Here is a 19171-nt window from a genome sequence, read left to right as displayed (position 1 = left end):
ATTTGGTGTGGTTTTTCAAAATTAAATCCTTATCAGATCTTGTTTCATTTTAATGCTTTAAATCAGTTATTTGCTTTGGCTGAGTATGATACTCTGAGGAACTCTTGTTTAGGGCTGTCTTCTGTCACAATAAAATTCAAGGTCCTTGAGGACAGATTATGTATTTTGTACATAATGTATTTATCTTTGTGTTTCTAGTGTTTATTTAGCATGCTATCGAACTCTCAGCAGGTGCTAAGTAATTTACTTTTGAATTGAGTGCGCGTGTTGTTTTCTGAGTATTTGGTCAGATAATAGGGTTGTGCAATTGTATAGACTGAAATTCAGGAGACCCTTGTCTTCTCATGTTCTGTGTCATGGCTCTTGCTTTATTCACAGAGGAGTAAGTTACTTGAAGTATTCTAGACATGATACTTAAGATATCCACCAAAATCACAGTGACTTGAAGTTAGTTTGGGGGTAAATCCCAGTCTCTCTGTAGAATGTTTAAGCACATTGCTGTGTGCTCCATATAATGAATACCTAGATTTTAATACATTCAGAACCATGATTGTATGAGCTCACTGTGCTTGATTTCTTTCTCCTATTCTTGATTTTCTCTTTGGTTTGGGGGTGGAGGATGAAAGGTCTATGGTTTTCACTGTGATTTTATTTTTCAGGGACTTGCACTGGCACATTTTGTGTGGATCGCTCCTCTGCAAGTGACGCTGCTGATGGGGCTGCTCTGGGACTTGTTGCAGGCCTTCACCTTCTGCGGGCTTGCTTTCCTCGTAGTCCTCGCCCTTCTTCAAGCCGGATTAGGGAAAATGATGATGAAGTACAGGTAGAAACTCTTTAAATAGTGTGAAACACAGATTGCATTCTTACTAGTTAAATGACCTGTGTCAAGCTGCTTCTGCCACTGTGTTTCTGGTTTTTTCATCTTTAAAATGAAGTAATCATCTCCCTTAGGCTGTCAGAAGGATTAGGCAGAGTGTATGACATACTACGGAGAAGGCAATGGCACCCCACTCCAGTACTCTTGCCTGGAAAATCCCATGGATGGAGGAGCCTGGTGGTCTGCAGTCCATGGGGTCGCTAAGAGTCGGACACTACTGAGCGACTTCACTTTCACTTTTCCCTTTCATGCCCTGGAGAAGGAAATGGCAACCCATTCCAGTATTCTTGTCTGGAGAATCCCAGGGAAGGCGGAGCCTGGTGGGCTGCCGTCTATGGGGTCGCACAGAGTTGGACACGACTCAAGCGACTTAGCAGCAGTAGCAGTATGACATACTAGCCCATTCAAGTAAAACAGAACTTCTCTGTGTACTGAACCATCTTCTTACTAGGTGTCGCAAAAAGGAATATTTTCATGACGTTGTCAGCGGTCCCCAACCATTTTGGCAACAGAGACTGGTTTTGTGGAAGACAATTTTTCCATGGACTGGGGAAGGGGATGGTTTCAGGATGATTCAAGCACATTACATTTACTGTGCACTTTATTTTTGTTATTATTGTATCAATTCCATCTCAGATCATCAGACATTAGATCCCGGAGGTTGGGGACCTTGATATAAATAATACTTTCTATATCAATGGTACATTTTTTTGCTTGCCAGTCTATAGAATTTCTTTTACAAGTATGTCCCATCCATTTTGCTTTTTTGCATGTCAGAGATTTAGGTACAATGGATAAAACAGTTATGTGAATGGGAGGGAATGCATACATTTTAGGTAAAGTTCATAGGCTTTTTCTACTCTGGTTCATGAATCATCACACCACAGCCTTAGTGGTTTTTTATTACTGAATGATTCAGTGATACTAATCACTGCTTAGGATAGAGGACTTCTAGAGTTTGCCAGCTAGAGTGTGATAGAAAGTGTTCAAATTTAGGAGTCAAATAGTTCTTAGTTTGAATCCCACTTTGCACCTTTCTAGACATACGACCTGTGTCAAGCTGCTTCAACCTTTGTGTTTCTGGTTTTTTTCATTTTTAAAATGAGGTAATCACCTCCCTCAGAGGATTAGGCATAGTATATGACATGCATCTAATACATGTGTCTGCACATGAGAGGCATTTATTGATTGATAGTTACTATTTTTGTTACTGTGTATTTGATAATAAACATCCATCTGTTTAATAAAAGAAATGTGGCTTTTCTTAAAAGCTTGGGCAGTTCTAGTGGGCAGTTTGACTTATTTTTACTAAGTATTTGATTTGTGGATGAAATAATTTACAGAGATCAGAGAGCTGGAAAGATCAATGAAAGACTGGTGATTACGTCAGAAATGATTGAAAATATCCAATCGGTTAAGGCATACTGCTGGGAAGAAGCAATGGAAAAAATCATTGAAAACCTAAGGCAGTAAGTCATTCCAAAAATTTTAATATCAGTTGAATTAGTCAATTAAGGTTTAATATATTTAAAATGAGTATGTCACAGTGGACTTCAGCTCATATTTGAAATTTCTGACAACCAAATAGTTGTGTTAAGTTATATCAATATTCATGTGTTAGTGGTCTAATATCATTTTCATGGGACTGTCATTTTACACAGGTGAACTATTTTTGAACTACAAGGATATCTTATGAAAGAACTGCCTATTTGTATTTACAGCTGCTTAATAGACTAAACTAATGATCATGATGCTAGAGACTGAATGAAATCTTAAATAGAACTACTAGAGTAAAAAAGATACAACTCTGAACCAAGTAAATGATTCTCTAGTATTACAACTTCCTTAATTTATATGTTATGGCTCATGAAAAGCAAACCAAAAAAAACCCCTCCTGTTTGTTTAAAATATGTTTGTTCTTCTTTTACTTAAGAGCAATGCCAGGGTAATATCTATAAATTGTGTTCTATAGACCCTCCACTTGAAAAGTCAATTCAAGTAATGAAAGCTGCCACCTGAAGTAGAATCAGTACTTGGCACCCATCTTGACCTCTGGTCTTGTTTTGCCTCAGATAACCTTTCTTTCACTGGTTAGTAAAGATTACAGCCAGCAAAAAAGTACAGCACAGACTGGGATACTGTTACTGAGAAAATTTTGGACACGATATAAACCAAGGTATTTCTGTAGCTCTAAGACCATTTTTGTTTAGTCAAGTTCCATGTTCTACAAATTGCAATTTAAAAAAGGGTTCTAGGAGACTCAGTGGGCATAGATCTTCTGTTAAAGGACAAATAATTTCAGAATGAATTAGCTCATGAGAGTTTCATAGGAAGAAAAGATACTAAAAAGAAGAGCTCCATTTTAGATGATATGAGTATGATTATCAGGGATTCAGGCTGCTGAGTCCAGTAGACAGTGGTAACTGAGCTGCAGGTGTGTGATTGGAACAACAAAAGAGATGCTGAAATGGTAAGTCCTTTGCCATGTAAATAGAAAGAGTAAAAGACTATTTATTGCCCAAACATGATTGGTCACCTGTTTTTATTATGCCTTTCAAGACAAATCCAGGAAAGGAATTATGTTTTCTTTCCAGAAATGTCTGTAAAGATCCTGCTTAGTTGGTTGAAATTTTTCTCATTAACAAGTGAGTTAGCGCTCACTGCTTAACTGGGCAAAAGGCTATGTAGCACTCCCTGAAAATCTACTTCTTTACTGTCCTCTGGTAATAAAGTCACTTTCAATTTTTTTAATCATAATAAGATAAAATATTTTTATGACTCAAAGGGTTAGTGTTATTATTATGGTGAGTACTGCTTTCTGGGTGATTCTTGTATCAATACGTGTTCTTGAGCCCATTATTCTTTTCTTGTAGTATCATTCCTTCATTTTCCTCAACTGTTTATAATATACAATAACAATTTTGACAAATTTATTAACATTTTGGTAATCAGTGTTTTCTAGCATTAAAAAAAATATAAGCCTAGCCAACAGTATTCTTCTTTCAGTTGAAGATTAGAGAGACACGTAAGTTCTAAGTGTAAGTGCCTGTGTTGTCGTTAATTGTGGTGACAATTCCACAAGGGAGATGTTACATTTTCTCTTCTGTAGATGTGGATTCTGTAGGAACAGAGGGAAGAGCAACTTGCTTAAGATGGCATAGCTATAACCAGCAGAGCTGAGAGTCACACCCCAGTTAGATCCCAAAATCATTATCTGCCTTTAATGCCAAATAATTAAAATAGGTAAGCTGAACCACATTAGACTGGGAATCACAATGTAGGTTGGGAGCACTGAACTTCGTTTTCTTCATCAGAGTGCTGAGGATTACATTTTTTTTCAGACTTGAAAAAAAGATTTCCTCTGAATTCTACCACTTGAGAATGAGAACTTTTCTGAGTTGTACAAGCATGTGGAACTAGCACCCAAATGCCAGGCACAGTTCTCGCTCCTCCCACCAGCATACTCTATTTGTCTGCCTCATCTCTGCTCTTTCCTCACAAGAGCTGAACGGACGGATCACAAGTGACTCCAGTTTTGATGATCCTGTGAAAGTAGGATGAAGGTCGAAGGAAGCATTGTCCTCTGTTGTTGCCAGCTCTGCACTCCCTGTTTTCTGCCTGTTAGTGCATTTAAACCTCTTCTGTTTGTGTTGAAAAAATAGTTCACATTTGCAGTTCAGACTAAAAAAAAGTATGATTACAAATAATTATTATCCTGAAAGGAGAGAGGGTGGATGCAATATCTATTCTCTTGTAATTTTCCAAGAATTACAATCTTTTTTAAAAAGCAGATTCTGGAGGCCTACTGCAGACTCAGTCAGTATCTTTGAATGGTGATCCTGATATTCTGCATTTTAACAAGTTTCTCAGGTGATTTTTACCTGTGCTAAGCCTTGAGAACCACTCCTCTTTGGCTCATATGTTATTTTCAAGGTTCTCCAAAGCCGATCCAGAACTTCTAAAATGTTGACAATCGATTAGGGAATCCCAGAATTGTCTTTTCCTTCTATAAATCTTTCAACATTATTCTCATATTTGTACTTAAATACTTAAAACACCAATCAACCAATAAAAAGTTACTAGTCTCATTAATCTATAAATTAATAATGATGTCAATGAAGATATAAAAATAATATAATAATTATGGTAATAATTGATATTATTTAAAAATAATATTTATAGATATTACATGCTGGTATTCATTATCATCTATCCCCTTTTCAGATAAGATAACTGAGGCCCAGAGAGGTTAAATAACTTGCTCAAGGTCACACAGCTCATGTAGGGTAGAACCAGGATCAGAACACAGAGAGAAAGCTTTTGAGAGTCTATGTTGAGATTTTTTTTATTCCAAGATGCGTGATATTTTGGAAAGTATATAAGCACCCCAAATCTTACTTTTTTTTTTTTTTTTTTTTTAGAACAGAACTGAAACTTACCCGGAAGGCAGCCTATGTGAGATACCTCAATAGCTCAGCCTTCTTCTTCTCAGGGTTCTTTGTGGTGTTTTTATCTGTGCTTCCTTATGCACTGCTCAAAGGAATCATCCTTCGAAAAATATTCACAACCATCTCATTCTGCATCGTTCTGCGCATGGCAGTTACTCGGCAGTTCCCCTGGGCTGTACAAACTTGGTATGATTCTCTTGGAGCAATAAACAAAATACAGGTAGTGTACCAAAATGGATCATCTGACTCAATGTATTTAGAACAGTTTAGAACTTTTGTCATGAGCAAACTCTCTAGAGATGAATTCTTGGCCTCGGACCTGTTTGATGCACAGTATTTCCTCTCTTGATGTCTGTATGTGGTCCAACGAGCCCTTGTAAAGCCTAGTGAAATAAAATGAAAGCCCATGAAATTTTAGTCAGAGAAATTGAAGAAAATATTGTTTCTGTATTCTGGAGATTATTATTCAAGTAATCAATCGATAGAATAGTTCTAATGAACTTGGCAAATGTGCAAAATCATGGTGGCAGATTCATCAGGAAGTTATAAAATTTTCTAGCTAATGCTAGAGGTGTTTACCTTAAACTTTTCCAAGTATTCTTCTGAACAGTATGATGGATGAGAATGACATTGTATGACACGTTAATTACCTTAAAATCTCAGCAAGCTGACGTAGCTGTTAATTTTGAAGAGAAGTTCTAAAGTCCTTAAGGTAATAAGACTCAATTTATGCAAAGCTAACAGAATCACCACCAGGAACTTGGATGTGGTTATAATTTTTAGAATTAATATACAATTCAAAATGTTTTATTATACTGTTTTGATACATATTTAAATATTTAATCCAGAAAATAAATCACTGTGACATAAGTTTAAAAAAATGAGGGTGAAAGGTGAGCCACTTCAAGGTAGTTCTGCCATTATTTAACATAGGCCAGAGTTTGACTTCCCTGGTACCTCAGTCGGTAAAGAAGTTTGCCTGCAGTGCAGGAGACCTGGGCTCAATCCCTGGGTCAGGAAGATTCCCCTGGCGAAGGACATGGCAAACCATTCCAGCATGCTTGCCTGGAAAATCCCATGGACAGAGGAGCCTGGCAGGCTACAGTCCATGGGGTCACAGGAGTGGGACAAGACCTAGCAACTAAACAACATCAGAGTTTGCCAATGGTGGACCATGGACCTAATGAAAGGAGGATGCTATAAAGATGAAGATACTAGTTTTCTCTCTCTTAATGTTGAATTGAGGCAATTAGTGGGTAGTTCAGGTATGCTTTATAAATTCATCACTAAGTTTAACATGTAGTCTAGTACAAGGATGAGCCAGTGGTATGTTAAAATTTAATGTATAAATAAGTTCTATAAAATGTCACATATTTAAAGAATGCATTTTAATGAATCCTAGTACTTGACGATTAACTTTAGAACACTTATAAAATTATTTTTTAGGAAAAAATTTCTAGTATAATTCATAAAATACAAAATGCAGCACTTATTAGAGTTTAAATAGATGTAATAATGTATTAACACTATCCTAGTTCTATAATATGTTTTTGCTCTCTTTTATAAACAGGATTTCTTACAAAAGCAAGAATATAAGACATTGGAATATAACTTAACAACTACAGATGTAGTGATGGAGAATGTAACAGCCTTCTGGGAGGAGGTCAGAATTTTTTGTTTGTTTGCTCTAAATATTTAAGCTTTTCTTATTTGTGATTCTGGTTTTCATCTTAATTGGCAATAAAGTTAGAATGATGATAGAATTGTTAGAACTGGAAGAGGAATCATTCCACTTATTTTGTAGTTTAAGAGGTAGAGGCCCAGGAATATTAAATATGACAGACAGGCCTCTTCATGTTTTTCTAAGTCATGTAATTTGTTTCACATAATAAATTAGGAAGTAATGCAGTGCTCATAGGTTTTGAAGCCAAATTGAGCTGGAATTGAGTGCTGTTTCTACCATTTATTCTCTAGTGCAAGTTACTGAATTTTGTGGAACCTCTGGTTCTCCATCTGTAAAGTGGAAATATTAATGAATACCTTACAAGGTGGTTGTGAAGATTGACTGAGATAACTTATGGAAAGTATTCAGCATAGTACCACCACACACATAATAGTTCGTCAGTAAATGCTACCCTCTCTGATCTCAAGTTCCGGTCCAGTCCAGTGCTTTACATATACCAGTAAACATAAAGATGTATATGGGATAGACCTATGTATTGTTTTCTACTATTTTCACTTATTTTAATTCACTATTAAAAATTCTCATTTCTTGTGGTCAGAAAAAAGTGTTAATGATTTTTTCAGCTTCTAAAGGAGTAATATTTGATTATTGAGAATTCCAGTGGAGTTCCTCTTTCCTTATCACTTTTTCTGTTGAGTAAACATAGGCATTATGAAACCAATGTCCTAATTCTACATATTTCACAATATCTTAAACTGGTTTTATTTATATAAGTAAATTGACCCTAAGGGCGTCACTGTAATTCTTTTTTTAAGATAAAGGTAAGAGAATAATTCTTTATCTGCCTAGAAAAATTATGGAGAAGTGTATGGATTAGATTGATCTTCTTTGATTTTAGGAATTTCAAATGCCCTTCTAGACATAAAGAAAAGCAAGGAGTTTGGCGATACAGACAATTGTTTTTCTAATCTCCATCTCACACTCCTTTCATCTAATAAAATAGATAGCATGCTTGAGCCCTTACTATGTGCCAGGTACTAGATAAGCACTTTACATGTTTTGTCTTATTTCTTACAACATTCCTATGATGTAATCTTAATATTTCCATTTTGCTGATAAGGGAATGGAGGCTTAGGAAGGTTATAGGACCTGGCTCAGCTCACGCACCAGGCAAGGGATAAAGCTAATTTTGGACCAAATATCACAGTCTACAACCCTTTCACTGAACCATTGCCTTCCATCTGGCTGTATCCTCATCCTCCAGACTCGCACCATCACCTAGCAAATTCTGGACACTTCTTAATGATATTTACCCAGGACAGTGGTGCTGGTTAAACCTCTGTCATCGTGTCTAAGACTTCAGCACTCACATGAGAAATCCTTCCAATATTGTCCTCAGAACTTCTATTTACAGTTACTTCTTCAGAAGCTTCCTCTCATGCTCATATGCTGAGCTTGGTGAGTGCAGAGACTTACTCCACTTTGGAAATGTCCAGCTCTGGAATCTCTTTCTCAGTTTAGAATTTCTTAATCCTAGCTCTCTCAGTCTCTTAATCCCACCTTCACTGCCTTCCAATTTCATGAAGATTTCTAGTCTCCTTAGTTCTCCTTTTTGGACTCCTGGTTTAACCTCCACCAGTCACTTCAGCTGTTCCTACAGCAGCACCCTCAATTCCCTTTTCTTTTCACCGACTCATTTGCTATAAGACATTCACTTGACAGTTTTGATGAAGGGAGTGCTATCTGGAAAATCAAATACTCTAGTCAGTTATAAGTTTTATACAGTTACTGTTTCAACTTCAAATGGGCCTGTAAACTTTCTTGGGAAATGTTTTCATTTGTCTTTACTTAGTTTTCTTTACTATTTCCCTAAAAGCTATTCCAGATTTTTACCAGTTTCCTGAAACTCCCAATCTCTCCCAGGATCTGCTCACCCCCAGCAGATGGCCTTGACTTCTGTAATATGGGAGAAAATATATAGATGCTATAAAATATACAGCATCATGGGTGAATTCTTACAGCTTCTTTCTTCACCCTTGAGATTATTATTTCTTCTTTCTTGTCTAAGAGAAGAATGTATGCTTCCCCCTGCCCTTAACTGAACTGTTGTTACCTTGCTTCATCTTCTCAGGACATGGGACAAGCAATTCTCTCTCTAGAAGCTCAATTTCAATTTTTCAACTGACTTCTTTTAATATCTAAATATTTTCAAGTTAAAGAAATTTCTTCTCTGACTTTTGCCCTCAGAGCCCCATCATCCAAGCCCTATCATTCTGCTTCCCTTTGCCATTAAAACTGTTCTTACTTCCTCATCTTTTGACTTTTGCCTTCTGCAATCTGGATTCTGTCTTTACCAATACATTAAAACTGTTCTTTTGAAATATTTATTTAACTTAGCTTTAGTGAACCACTCTTTCCATGTAATCTTATATTCCATTCATGACTTCTCAGTCTTGGCGGCCTGCCTCTTAAGTGGCGATCGGCCACAGGGTCCCCACCTCGGCTTCCTTCTGGTATTTCATGGTCTCTGTGGATGACTCAGCCCAGGCTTAACTGGCATCTATGTGCTGATGACTCTCAGAGGCAAATCTTCAGCCCCAGTTTCTTTCCTGAACTTCATACATTATTTCCAAATTCCCTGCAAGGTCCTCAAACACTTCACATTCATCACTTCCCAAGCTTCATAAACCCACTTCTTCCAGTGCCTTCTCTGCCTCATTTGATGATCTCACCATTCACCCAGGGACTCAAGAGGCATGTCCCTGAGGAATTATGTATGACTCCTCCCTCACTTCACACCTGTGAGTAGGAACAATTTCTATTTAACAGGAAGCTGAGCTTTAGGGAATTTAAGTAACTAGAACAAGATTATACAACTAGTTAGGACATAAAGGTCAGCCTAGGCTTCTCTGACTCTAAAGGTTTTTTCTACTCACCATCCTGTCTCTAATGAAAAAAAATGGACTACTGCTTTATTGTATACAAAATACTTTCATCTATATTAACTCACTTAAGATCCTCTACAGTCCAGGAGCCTAAAGCTCAGAATGTCATAATTTATCAATTAGTATGCAGCTAGTTGAGAAGATGAGACAGAGACTGAAATAAAGACAAAGGATACCATAATCATTTCTCTCACAACTACAAGGAGCTTGTAAACACAGAAAGTATTCAGCCATGGTAGGGATCAAATAAATAAGAATAAGATCAGTACTGAGATTCCATTTTCACTTATAAAACACACACAAAAAAAACAGAACAAAATAAATCCCAAATCAGAAATCAACATTGTTGATGATGGTTCCTGAAATCTAGCACTCTCAGTCCTTGATGGAAGAGAATTTGAAACTACTTTCCCAAAGACTTGGAATGTTTGCTATACCTTTGCTCTGGAAATTTCCCTTATGGAAATTTATACTAAAAAAAACAGAGATTTGTTCCAAGATTTATAGCAAAGTACACACATCACAGAATTATTAAGTTAAAAAGAAAATCATATAATATAAAAAATGAGAGCTATTAATATTTATAGTTTATCCATACTCTTCAATACTATCCTGCAACTTAAAATTATATTAAAAAGAATGTTTAATGGTATGTGAAAATATTTATGATTTATATTGTAAGTCAGAAAAAGAGGATCACAAAGCTTATGTATAATTTTTCCTTAATGTTGTAAAATTATATATGATTTTACATATATGTGAAGGAGTGGAGGGATCTCACTAAAATGTTAAATATGATTTCTTCTCAGTGTTAAGACTACAGCTGATTTTCTCTTTTCTTCTTGCTGCTTTTATCTGTTTTCCAAATTTTCTGAAGTAAGTTTTTTACTTCTGTAATCAGGAGTTAAAATTAAGGTAAATTAAAGTAAAAGCAACCTTCCATTGGTCCAATTGATTATTGGATAAAAGTCCTATTTCTAAGCATGGAACATGAGCCCCTTAACAGTCTGCACTGCCCACTTTATCGAGGATATCCTTTGTCATCTTACTATATACATTCCCCTAGCCACTCACCACTCCTGAGGTGTATGTTGTCCTTTTAAGCCTAAATCATCATGCATGCAGGTCCTTCTTCCTGGAATGCCTATACTATTTCTTGGTCTTGTGAAGTACCACCTATATTCTTCATAGCCTAATACTGTGTTAATTACTGGTCAAGCTCCAGACTGAGTAACTTGCTTTCTGTAATGTGCTCCTATAGGACTTGGTGTGAGTTTTCAGTTGTAGCACTAAACACGTTGCAATATTAATATCTGCCCATATGTTATTCTCCTATGTGAGACTTTTGAAGTGGTCTTTAATATAGAGGTGATGCTCAATAAATGTCTGTTAGATAAATAAGTTAATAATAGAATAAAAAGTGCCTTTGTCTCATTTGAAGAATTTTCATTGCCTACTTCTTAAAACTTTGCTTTTAGTTATCTGATGACTGAAAGAGATGTTAGCCATCAATCTAACAAGAATTCAAGCAGTAGTCTTAAACCTTAATTGCTTATGTATGCCCTAAAGTATTGATAGTACTGAAAATCTGTATACTTCTGATACATTTTAAGTTGACTTGTGAATTTTCAACGTAGGTTTAAGTGGTGGTAAAGAATGTAATTCTTGTCTATTGTATACAGTCTTCATATGTTAAATGGATTTTTGTCAAAACTTGGGAGCTGCTATTTCAGTACTTTCAATTTCATGGAAAATAAATGAATTTTAGAGTCAGGTCTCATTGCTAAGTCAATCAGATAAATATTACTTGCTTTATATCAGGAAAATGTAACTTTAAAATGCAAGCAATAATTTTTATTAATTTATTTAATTACTAAAATTAGATAAATAATAAGTTAATTAAAATAACTTGTCCTTCAATTCATTTCTGAAGTCTGATTCTGAGATGACAGGACACATGGATGCCATCACTTTGAAACCTGGTGAAACACGATGTTACTTCCTTCAGTATTTCTGGCTTTGCTTTTATGGGATCCCCTCTCAGGAGAAAATCATTCTCTTAGGGTCCCCATATTCATATCATGGAGCTTTTTACACTCTGGAAAGGGCAGCCTAGCTGAACTTGGGACTGGTGAGATGGCTGCCTCTTCTCTGACAGGAGAAGCAGACAGTAGGAAAGAGAAATGACAAAGAGCAAGCAAATTCTCAGGCGATTAACTTTAGGAAGGAGTACTTTGGGATGTTGAGGTTGTGGAAATGCATTCTCTTACAACTGTGTGAACTACTACCTTCCTCCTGATCACCTGCAGTGCTGTTAACTGTGATTTGAAGACTGCTCAGATGGTAAAGTGAGGAGGCAATGGCAACCCACTCCAGTACTCTTGCCTGGAAAATTCCATGGATGGAGGAGCCTGGTAGGCTGCAGTCCATGGGGTTGTGAAGAGTCACACACAACTAAAGTGACTTAGCAGCAGCAGCAGATGGTAAAGAATCTGCCTGCAATGCAGGAGACCTGGGTTTGATCCTTGGGTTGGGAAGATCCCCTGGAGAAGGGAATGACTACCCACTGCACTATTCTTGCCTGGAGAATCCCATGGACAGAGGAGCCTGGCGGGCTATGGTCTATGGTGTCACAAACGAGGTGGACACGACTGAGCGACTAAGCACATGCACGCTCTCTAACGCATCCCATGGGGCAGTACAGAAGCAAGGAGCTTTCAAAAAAGAATTCCTTCTCCCAGCACTTTTGCAAAAATGGACTTCATTCAAATCAGATGGTAGTATCATCACATTTACACTTAGTAATAACTACTAAAATACTTTGAGCTTCTCAGAGTAAGGTGCCAGCATGATAGAGTTAGAAGATTTGGGTTGTAATTACACTCAGGCCTACTACTTAAATGACTTGAGTTACTTAACCTCTCTGAGCCACAGTCTACAACTTTGAATGAAAGAGTTTATAAAGTCTACCTCATATAGTTACTCTGCTGAAGATTGAATAATTATATGTATGTGTTCAGCCTATAGGAGAGGAGATGGATAACCTTTGTATAGATAGCTAGATATCTTAAATTTGATGGTGAGCAGCAATCAGCAATTGAAATTATTATTATAATTTTGAAATATTTTGGATCATGTGCTCTAGAAATCATGTGCTATAACTTGTGTGCTATAAAGTATGGACCATGTGCCATGTACTCTTCAAACTAATAATACATAATGTAAATAGCTGTTGAAAATATTGGGCTTCCCTGGTGGCTCAGCTGGTAAAGAACCTGCCTGCCAATGCAGAAGACGCAAGGGATGTAGGTTCGATCCCTGGGCAGGAAGAACCCCCGGAGAAGGACATGGCAGCCTGCTGCAGTATTCTTGCCTGGAAAATTATATGTACAGAGGAGCCTGACAGGCTACAGTCCACAGGGTTGTAAAGAATCGGACACATCTGCACCCGCACACACATTGAAAATATCTGAGAAACATACCTTCTTATTTACCGTGTTTTTTTTCCTTTTTTACAGGGATTTAGTAAATTATTTGAGAAAGCAAAAGAAAATAATAACAATAGAAAAATTTCCAACGGTGATAACAGCCTTTTCTTCAGTAACTTACTTCTCGGTGCTCCTGTCCTGAAAGATATCAGTTTCAAGATAGAACGAGGACAGTTGATGGCAGTTGCTGGATCTACTGGAGCAGGCAAGGTAGTCTCTTTTATACCGCACCATGAAGATGTTAACCTGACATGCTTTTCTCCTTTCTTGTTTTAGTTTGTAAAAGGAGAATACTTGGATAGTGTGTATAATTATTCCACTGATAGCGTCCTCTAGCCTTTCATTTCTTTCTGATATCTTCAGAAACTTTTCCTCTTATATAGTTATAATTTGGGCATCACTCAGTACAGTGTCATGCACATACATGGTGAGCATTTAATAACTTTGTTGAACAAGTAAAGCATCCATTTTTGCCAATCTGTGGCACAGACATTTTCTCAGAGCTGGTCCAGGAAAGTCATGGCTTATATTTTACTTCAGTAACCACATGGGCAAGAGATCCTCATTTTGTTGACACAAGAATTTTTTTGGAGAATGAATTCAGGCTTGCTTATGATTTATTATGAGGGAAAATTATTGAGTGGGATAGTTTTTTGATGGCAATACATATGAATGTTTATTTATTCTGTTCTGATCAGCCTTCCACTCTACCTCATTTAATTATGAACCATGGATATTTGGAGATAAATCTGACAAAAATTAAGAGGTTAAAAAACTAAAGGGTCACATTTCATTGTCAGGAGAAGACTTTATATTAGTCTTCAATGATTTGAGCTATTGTTCAGACAATGATAAACACTTGTGCTCTTTATCTGGGAAATACATTCAAAGGGCATGAAGGAATAGAATCAGAGATAAGATAGGGTCTCTTGGCTTTGAAATGGACTACTTAAGGATAATAGATATTTGCTTTGGAAGTCTATTAAAAGGAGGTTCTTATTCCCACTTAACTATGATTTTAGCTACAATACTTTCTAGAAAAATTAAAAAAGTTTAGTGTCCTCTTAAAACTCTTCAGAATACTCTGATGAAAGAAAAGGAAGAAGGAATGAAGGAGCAGTGCCACTGGAAGATAAAAATGTAAATATAAACAGGAATTAAGAAATACCCCTGAAAAATAGTTATTTATTAATGTCTAGTTAAGGAAGAATCACATTTTAAAGAATTTAGTCTGAGACTTGGGAAACAAAGTACCATAGAAAATTTCTAGTCATTGAATTTGGTGTTCATATTTGTAGCAATGTACAATTTGCTTATTTCTCTCTCCGAATGTGTTTTCCCACATGTAAAATAGGCCTTTCAATAAAGCAGCTATATTTCTTCTTCAAAAAATGTATTTCTTCTTAAAGTGCTACTTTTTCCTTCTATTTCTTATATAACTAGAAATTTTCCCTATTAAAAGAAAATGATACCATAGGAGGATTTGCTAATAAACAAATCACAGATGACTTGACTGAGAATGATTGCTTATGAGAAGGTAGTAATTGTGTTTCACAGAATTTTTTAAAATTAATTTTATGTGTTTAAAATTACTTCTTTGAAAGGTGTAAACAAATAGCTTTGGAATTACAAATTATGGGACTTAACCAGCAATTAAATTTCAGGCAACTCTATTAAGAATTGATGAGCAGATAATTGCTGGCTGGAGTTACAGCTACATCTTCTGAGAAGTAGATATGAAGACAGAGTCAGATGGAGGCAGTTGTTCCTTAGGAATAATTAAACCCCTCTGAGAAATAGTTTGGCAACTAAGTCTAGGAGGATGTCCTTTCATTGCAGTAGGAATGGAGCATTTTATACTCTTATTAGATAAAATATCTAGCTAAAATATAAGATAGAATAATTGCAAATACATTTCAAGATAAACCCTGAACCACTCAATTTGGTAATTTGTGTATTAAAAGCCTTAAAAATAACCAATTAACAATTTGTATGACTTACCCTAGTATTTTTGCAGAGATTTTTATATAAAGATATTCATCTTGATGTTTCAATAGCCACAAATTGGGAGAACTCCTAAATATCTAATAATAGGGGATTGATTAGGTAAATTTTGGTGTAGTTATATAATGGCATGTTATTCAAGCAGTATATATATGTATGTGTATGCAAACTCAGTCATGTCCGACTCTTTTGTGACCCCCATGGACTGTAGCCCACCAGGCTCCTCTGTCCATGGAATTTTTCAGCAAGAAAACTGGAACAGATTGCCATTTCCTACTCCAGGGGATCTTCCTGACCCGGGGATCAAACCCTCATCTCTTGCATCTATGGTATTAGCTGGTGGATTCTTTACTACTGCACCACTTGGGAAACCCCTGTATTCAGTCAGTATAGGAATGTTAAAAATGACTCTGAAGGATACGTATATTATGCTATTAAGGACAACAGATTATAAAATAATATGTACATTATGATCTGCATTTTACAAAGGCATGTATATATGTCTCTGAAAGAACTTTATGTGTGTAGTTGCTATCTCTGAGATTTTGGTTATATTTTATATCTCTCGATTTTCCAAAGTTTCAACAGTATATATTACTTTCTGAATAAAACAATAAGGTCAGATATAAGGATTAGATAAGGAAATGTACAGAAAGCCCTTGATGCAGTACTTGAAACAAAGTACTGCTTAATAAATGGTAGTTGTTTATATTGTTGTCATTAAAACTGTAGAAAAGCAAGAAAAGGCAGATAAAATATGAGGGGAAAATATGTATTTTTCCTAATTTCACCTCTTAGGGATAATCAGGTAAATATTTTGAAATATTTTTCTTCCAGAAATTTTCACATATCTGTGTATTTATAAAAACCAAAATGGGATTATTCTCTTAATACTATATTGTAATTTATTGCTAAGTTATTATTGTATAAATGATATTGTGATGGCATTCTCTATTATCTGTAAATTGATTAATCTGTAATTTTGTGCATTTTATAATTTTCTGATGAGGGTTTCTAAGACTGGGTTTGCAGAGTCAAAGAGTTTTACAGATTATAAAACCTACATTGTAATTTTTATTGGAATGTTTAATTTTTGAATGAAATACATGTCTTAGTCTTTAAAAAAAAAAAAAACAAGGTCAAGTTTAATTTTATCACTTTCCCGTTACTAACATCTAGTCCATAAGGGAACTAACTGTATCTTCTTTGTTTTTATATTCCAAGGACTATCATAGTATACCTAGTATGTAATAGATGTTTGATGGAAATTTATTTAATTGAATATTAGGGAAAATGGATTTGGGGGGATTTCTAATCTACATTAATTATCTTTCATTTATGAAAGCTCCTTGAATTATTTTAGTGAAGCAATATTGGTGTAAGAGTCTATACCCCTGGGTATATGGATATTTTTCTTTTTGACTTTAATATCCCTGACCTCTTCTGACCCCATCCCAACAATCTGAACTCAGCACCCCATCTCTGTGAGCCTCTAGTGTAGCATTTATCACATTCTATTGTAATTGTCTCTTGTCTCCCTTTGTATCTTTGTGCATAGCAGCATACCCCAAATAGGAAGTGCTTCATAAATTTTGAATTGAATGAATGAATACAGAATCTTTAAAAATTAGGATACCTATGCTTAGGATGACAGTTGGTGGCACCTGCATCCTGAGAATAATTTGATCAAATGATTTGACTTAATAACACTGGTTTTATTTCCAGACTTCACTTCTCATGATGATTATGGGAGAATTGGAACCTTCAGAGGGTAAAATTAAGCACAGTGGAAGAATTTCATTCTGCTCTCAGTATTCCTGGATCATGCCTGGAACCATTAAAGATAACATCATCTTTGGTGTTTCCTATGATGAATATAGATATAGGAGTGTCATCAAAGCATGCCAACTAGAAGAGGTAAGTAATTATGTGTAAAACTTCTGGTTATGCATATGAAAGCTTCAAACTACCTAAATTATATATTTAATGTTTTAATCAGTCTACATATATTAATCACATTTCCACTATGAGTAAACTACTGTGAGTAAAGTAATTGATAAAATATATGACTCCTGCTATAAGAAGCCTGCAGAAACATAAAGATACAATTCATTTTTTAATGAATTTAATATACAGATCATTTTTTAAATGGTGGGCTGATTTGATTACAATAAAAACTCTATGAAATGGCAAGAATTTTGTTCACTTATTAGTGAGACAAATGTCCTCAGTGGACATTTCTATAGGATGCATTTTTTTAAAGGTACTTCGGAATTATGTAAGAGAATTTTAATTATTTTAATAACACCATAGCCTAAAGAAACAAACATTGACCTGCCAGTAGGGAATCTGAGATAAAGTTGTGATCGTATCTCATCCTTTGACCTTGGATATGTAACCATATAACTTTTAGTGTCTGTAATCCTCTGAAACAGTGGCAAAATTATGATGAATCACTTCATAATATTGAGGACTGAGTTCATCATCTAGAAATACAGAAAGTATTCCAAGTAAAGCCAATATATGGATCTTATACTATTCAGCACATAAATTGTATGATAGAAGGCTCACACCCTGATGGCTCAGTTGGTAAGGAATCTGCCTGCAATGCAGAAGACCCCGGTTCGATTCCTGGGTCAGGAAGATACCCTGGAGAAGGGATTAGGGTACACACTCCAGTATTCTGGCCTGGAGAATCCCATGGACTGTATAGTCCATGGGGTCACAAAGAGTTGGACAGGACTGAGCAACTTTCACTTTCACTTTTCACCCTGGTAGCTCAGACAGTAAAGAATCTGCCAGCACTGTAGGAGACCTGGGTTCGATCCCTGGGTTGGGAAGATCCCCTGGATCTTAATGGTAGGGAAAGTGCCATTATGATGTTAATGGTAGGGAAAGTATCATCATGAGTTTTATCAGCAGGGAAAATATCACTTTATGAGGTTTCTCAGCGGTATTGCCTGAATACTGATCTTGAGTCAAAATCACTCTCCTTGATAGATGGCATTTGATACTAGTAGATCCCTTTAAATCAACTTCTATGAAAAAAAATTGCACTGGGAATAAAATGAAGCTTAAAATACAGTGCATGAAAATTAGGGGAAAAAAACTGATCGGATTAGATAGAAACTACAGTCCTTACAAAAGAGAGCTACATGCTTGAACAAGTGACTCTTTATATATATATATGCTCATTCAACAGTAGCTTTTACAGGCTTCTTTTTCTTAGTTTCACATACTCTGAAAGCATAATGAAAATAAAAGCTACTCTGAAAAATTTTGATTTACCTTGAAGAAAATATTCTTCATTCCTCAAAAGCTCTTCTTCCAAGAATAGTATTTCACAACCTGGAGGTTGGAACACATTAAATTTGTTATAAAAAAATTCTGCATGTTTCTAGAGAACATAGGTATTTGTCTATGAGGGGGCTGGGCTGTAGGAGTGGTAGTCAGTGTCCTGCAAGATAAATCATGAGTTCTGTTTATTAGTGGAAAGGTGTTGGAAGATTTCTGGTACCTTTATTTATTAATTTTTTGCTCTTAAATATATCTTTTCTCATAGAAATAATTTTATAAATGCTGTCCTGATTCCCCCAAGTAAACCTGTAAAAGTATATTTAATTTAAATATGGCAAAACTATAGGTATTTCAGGTATCACTAGTGGTAAAAAGAACCCACCTGCCAATGCAGGAGACATAATAGATGTAGTTTTGATCTCTAGGTC

The 19171-nt window shown here is 35.8% G+C and overlaps 1 protein-coding gene across 2 annotated transcripts in view; it reads left to right on the top strand.

The window, feature by feature from the left end:
- The window catches only part of CFTR (CF transmembrane conductance regulator), a 385597-nt gene that overhangs the window by 224432 nt on the left and 141994 nt on the right, over positions 1–19171 (top strand). For both annotated transcript variants that reach the window (XM_081537842.1, XM_081537841.1), the window contains 6 exons: positions 660–823; positions 2221–2346; positions 5299–5545; positions 6896–6988; positions 13473–13652; positions 17172–17363. In XM_081537842.1, coding sequence (XP_081393968.1) covers positions 660–823; positions 2221–2346; positions 5299–5545; positions 6896–6988; positions 13473–13652; positions 17172–17363 — 1002 coding nt within the window. The remainder of the gene's footprint in view (positions 1–659; positions 824–2220; positions 2347–5298; positions 5546–6895; positions 6989–13472; positions 13653–17171; positions 17364–19171) is intronic.

The sequence above is a fragment of the Giraffa tippelskirchi genome, chromosome 10 (assembly GCF_054371585.1).
Source record: "Giraffa tippelskirchi isolate mGirTip1 chromosome 10, T2T-mGirTip1v1.2.pri, whole genome shotgun sequence".
Taxonomy (NCBI): domain Eukaryota; kingdom Metazoa; phylum Chordata; class Mammalia; order Artiodactyla; family Giraffidae; genus Giraffa; species Giraffa tippelskirchi.
Note: the sequence above shows the minus strand (reverse complement) of the source record. Positions and strands in the feature narration are given on the sequence as shown.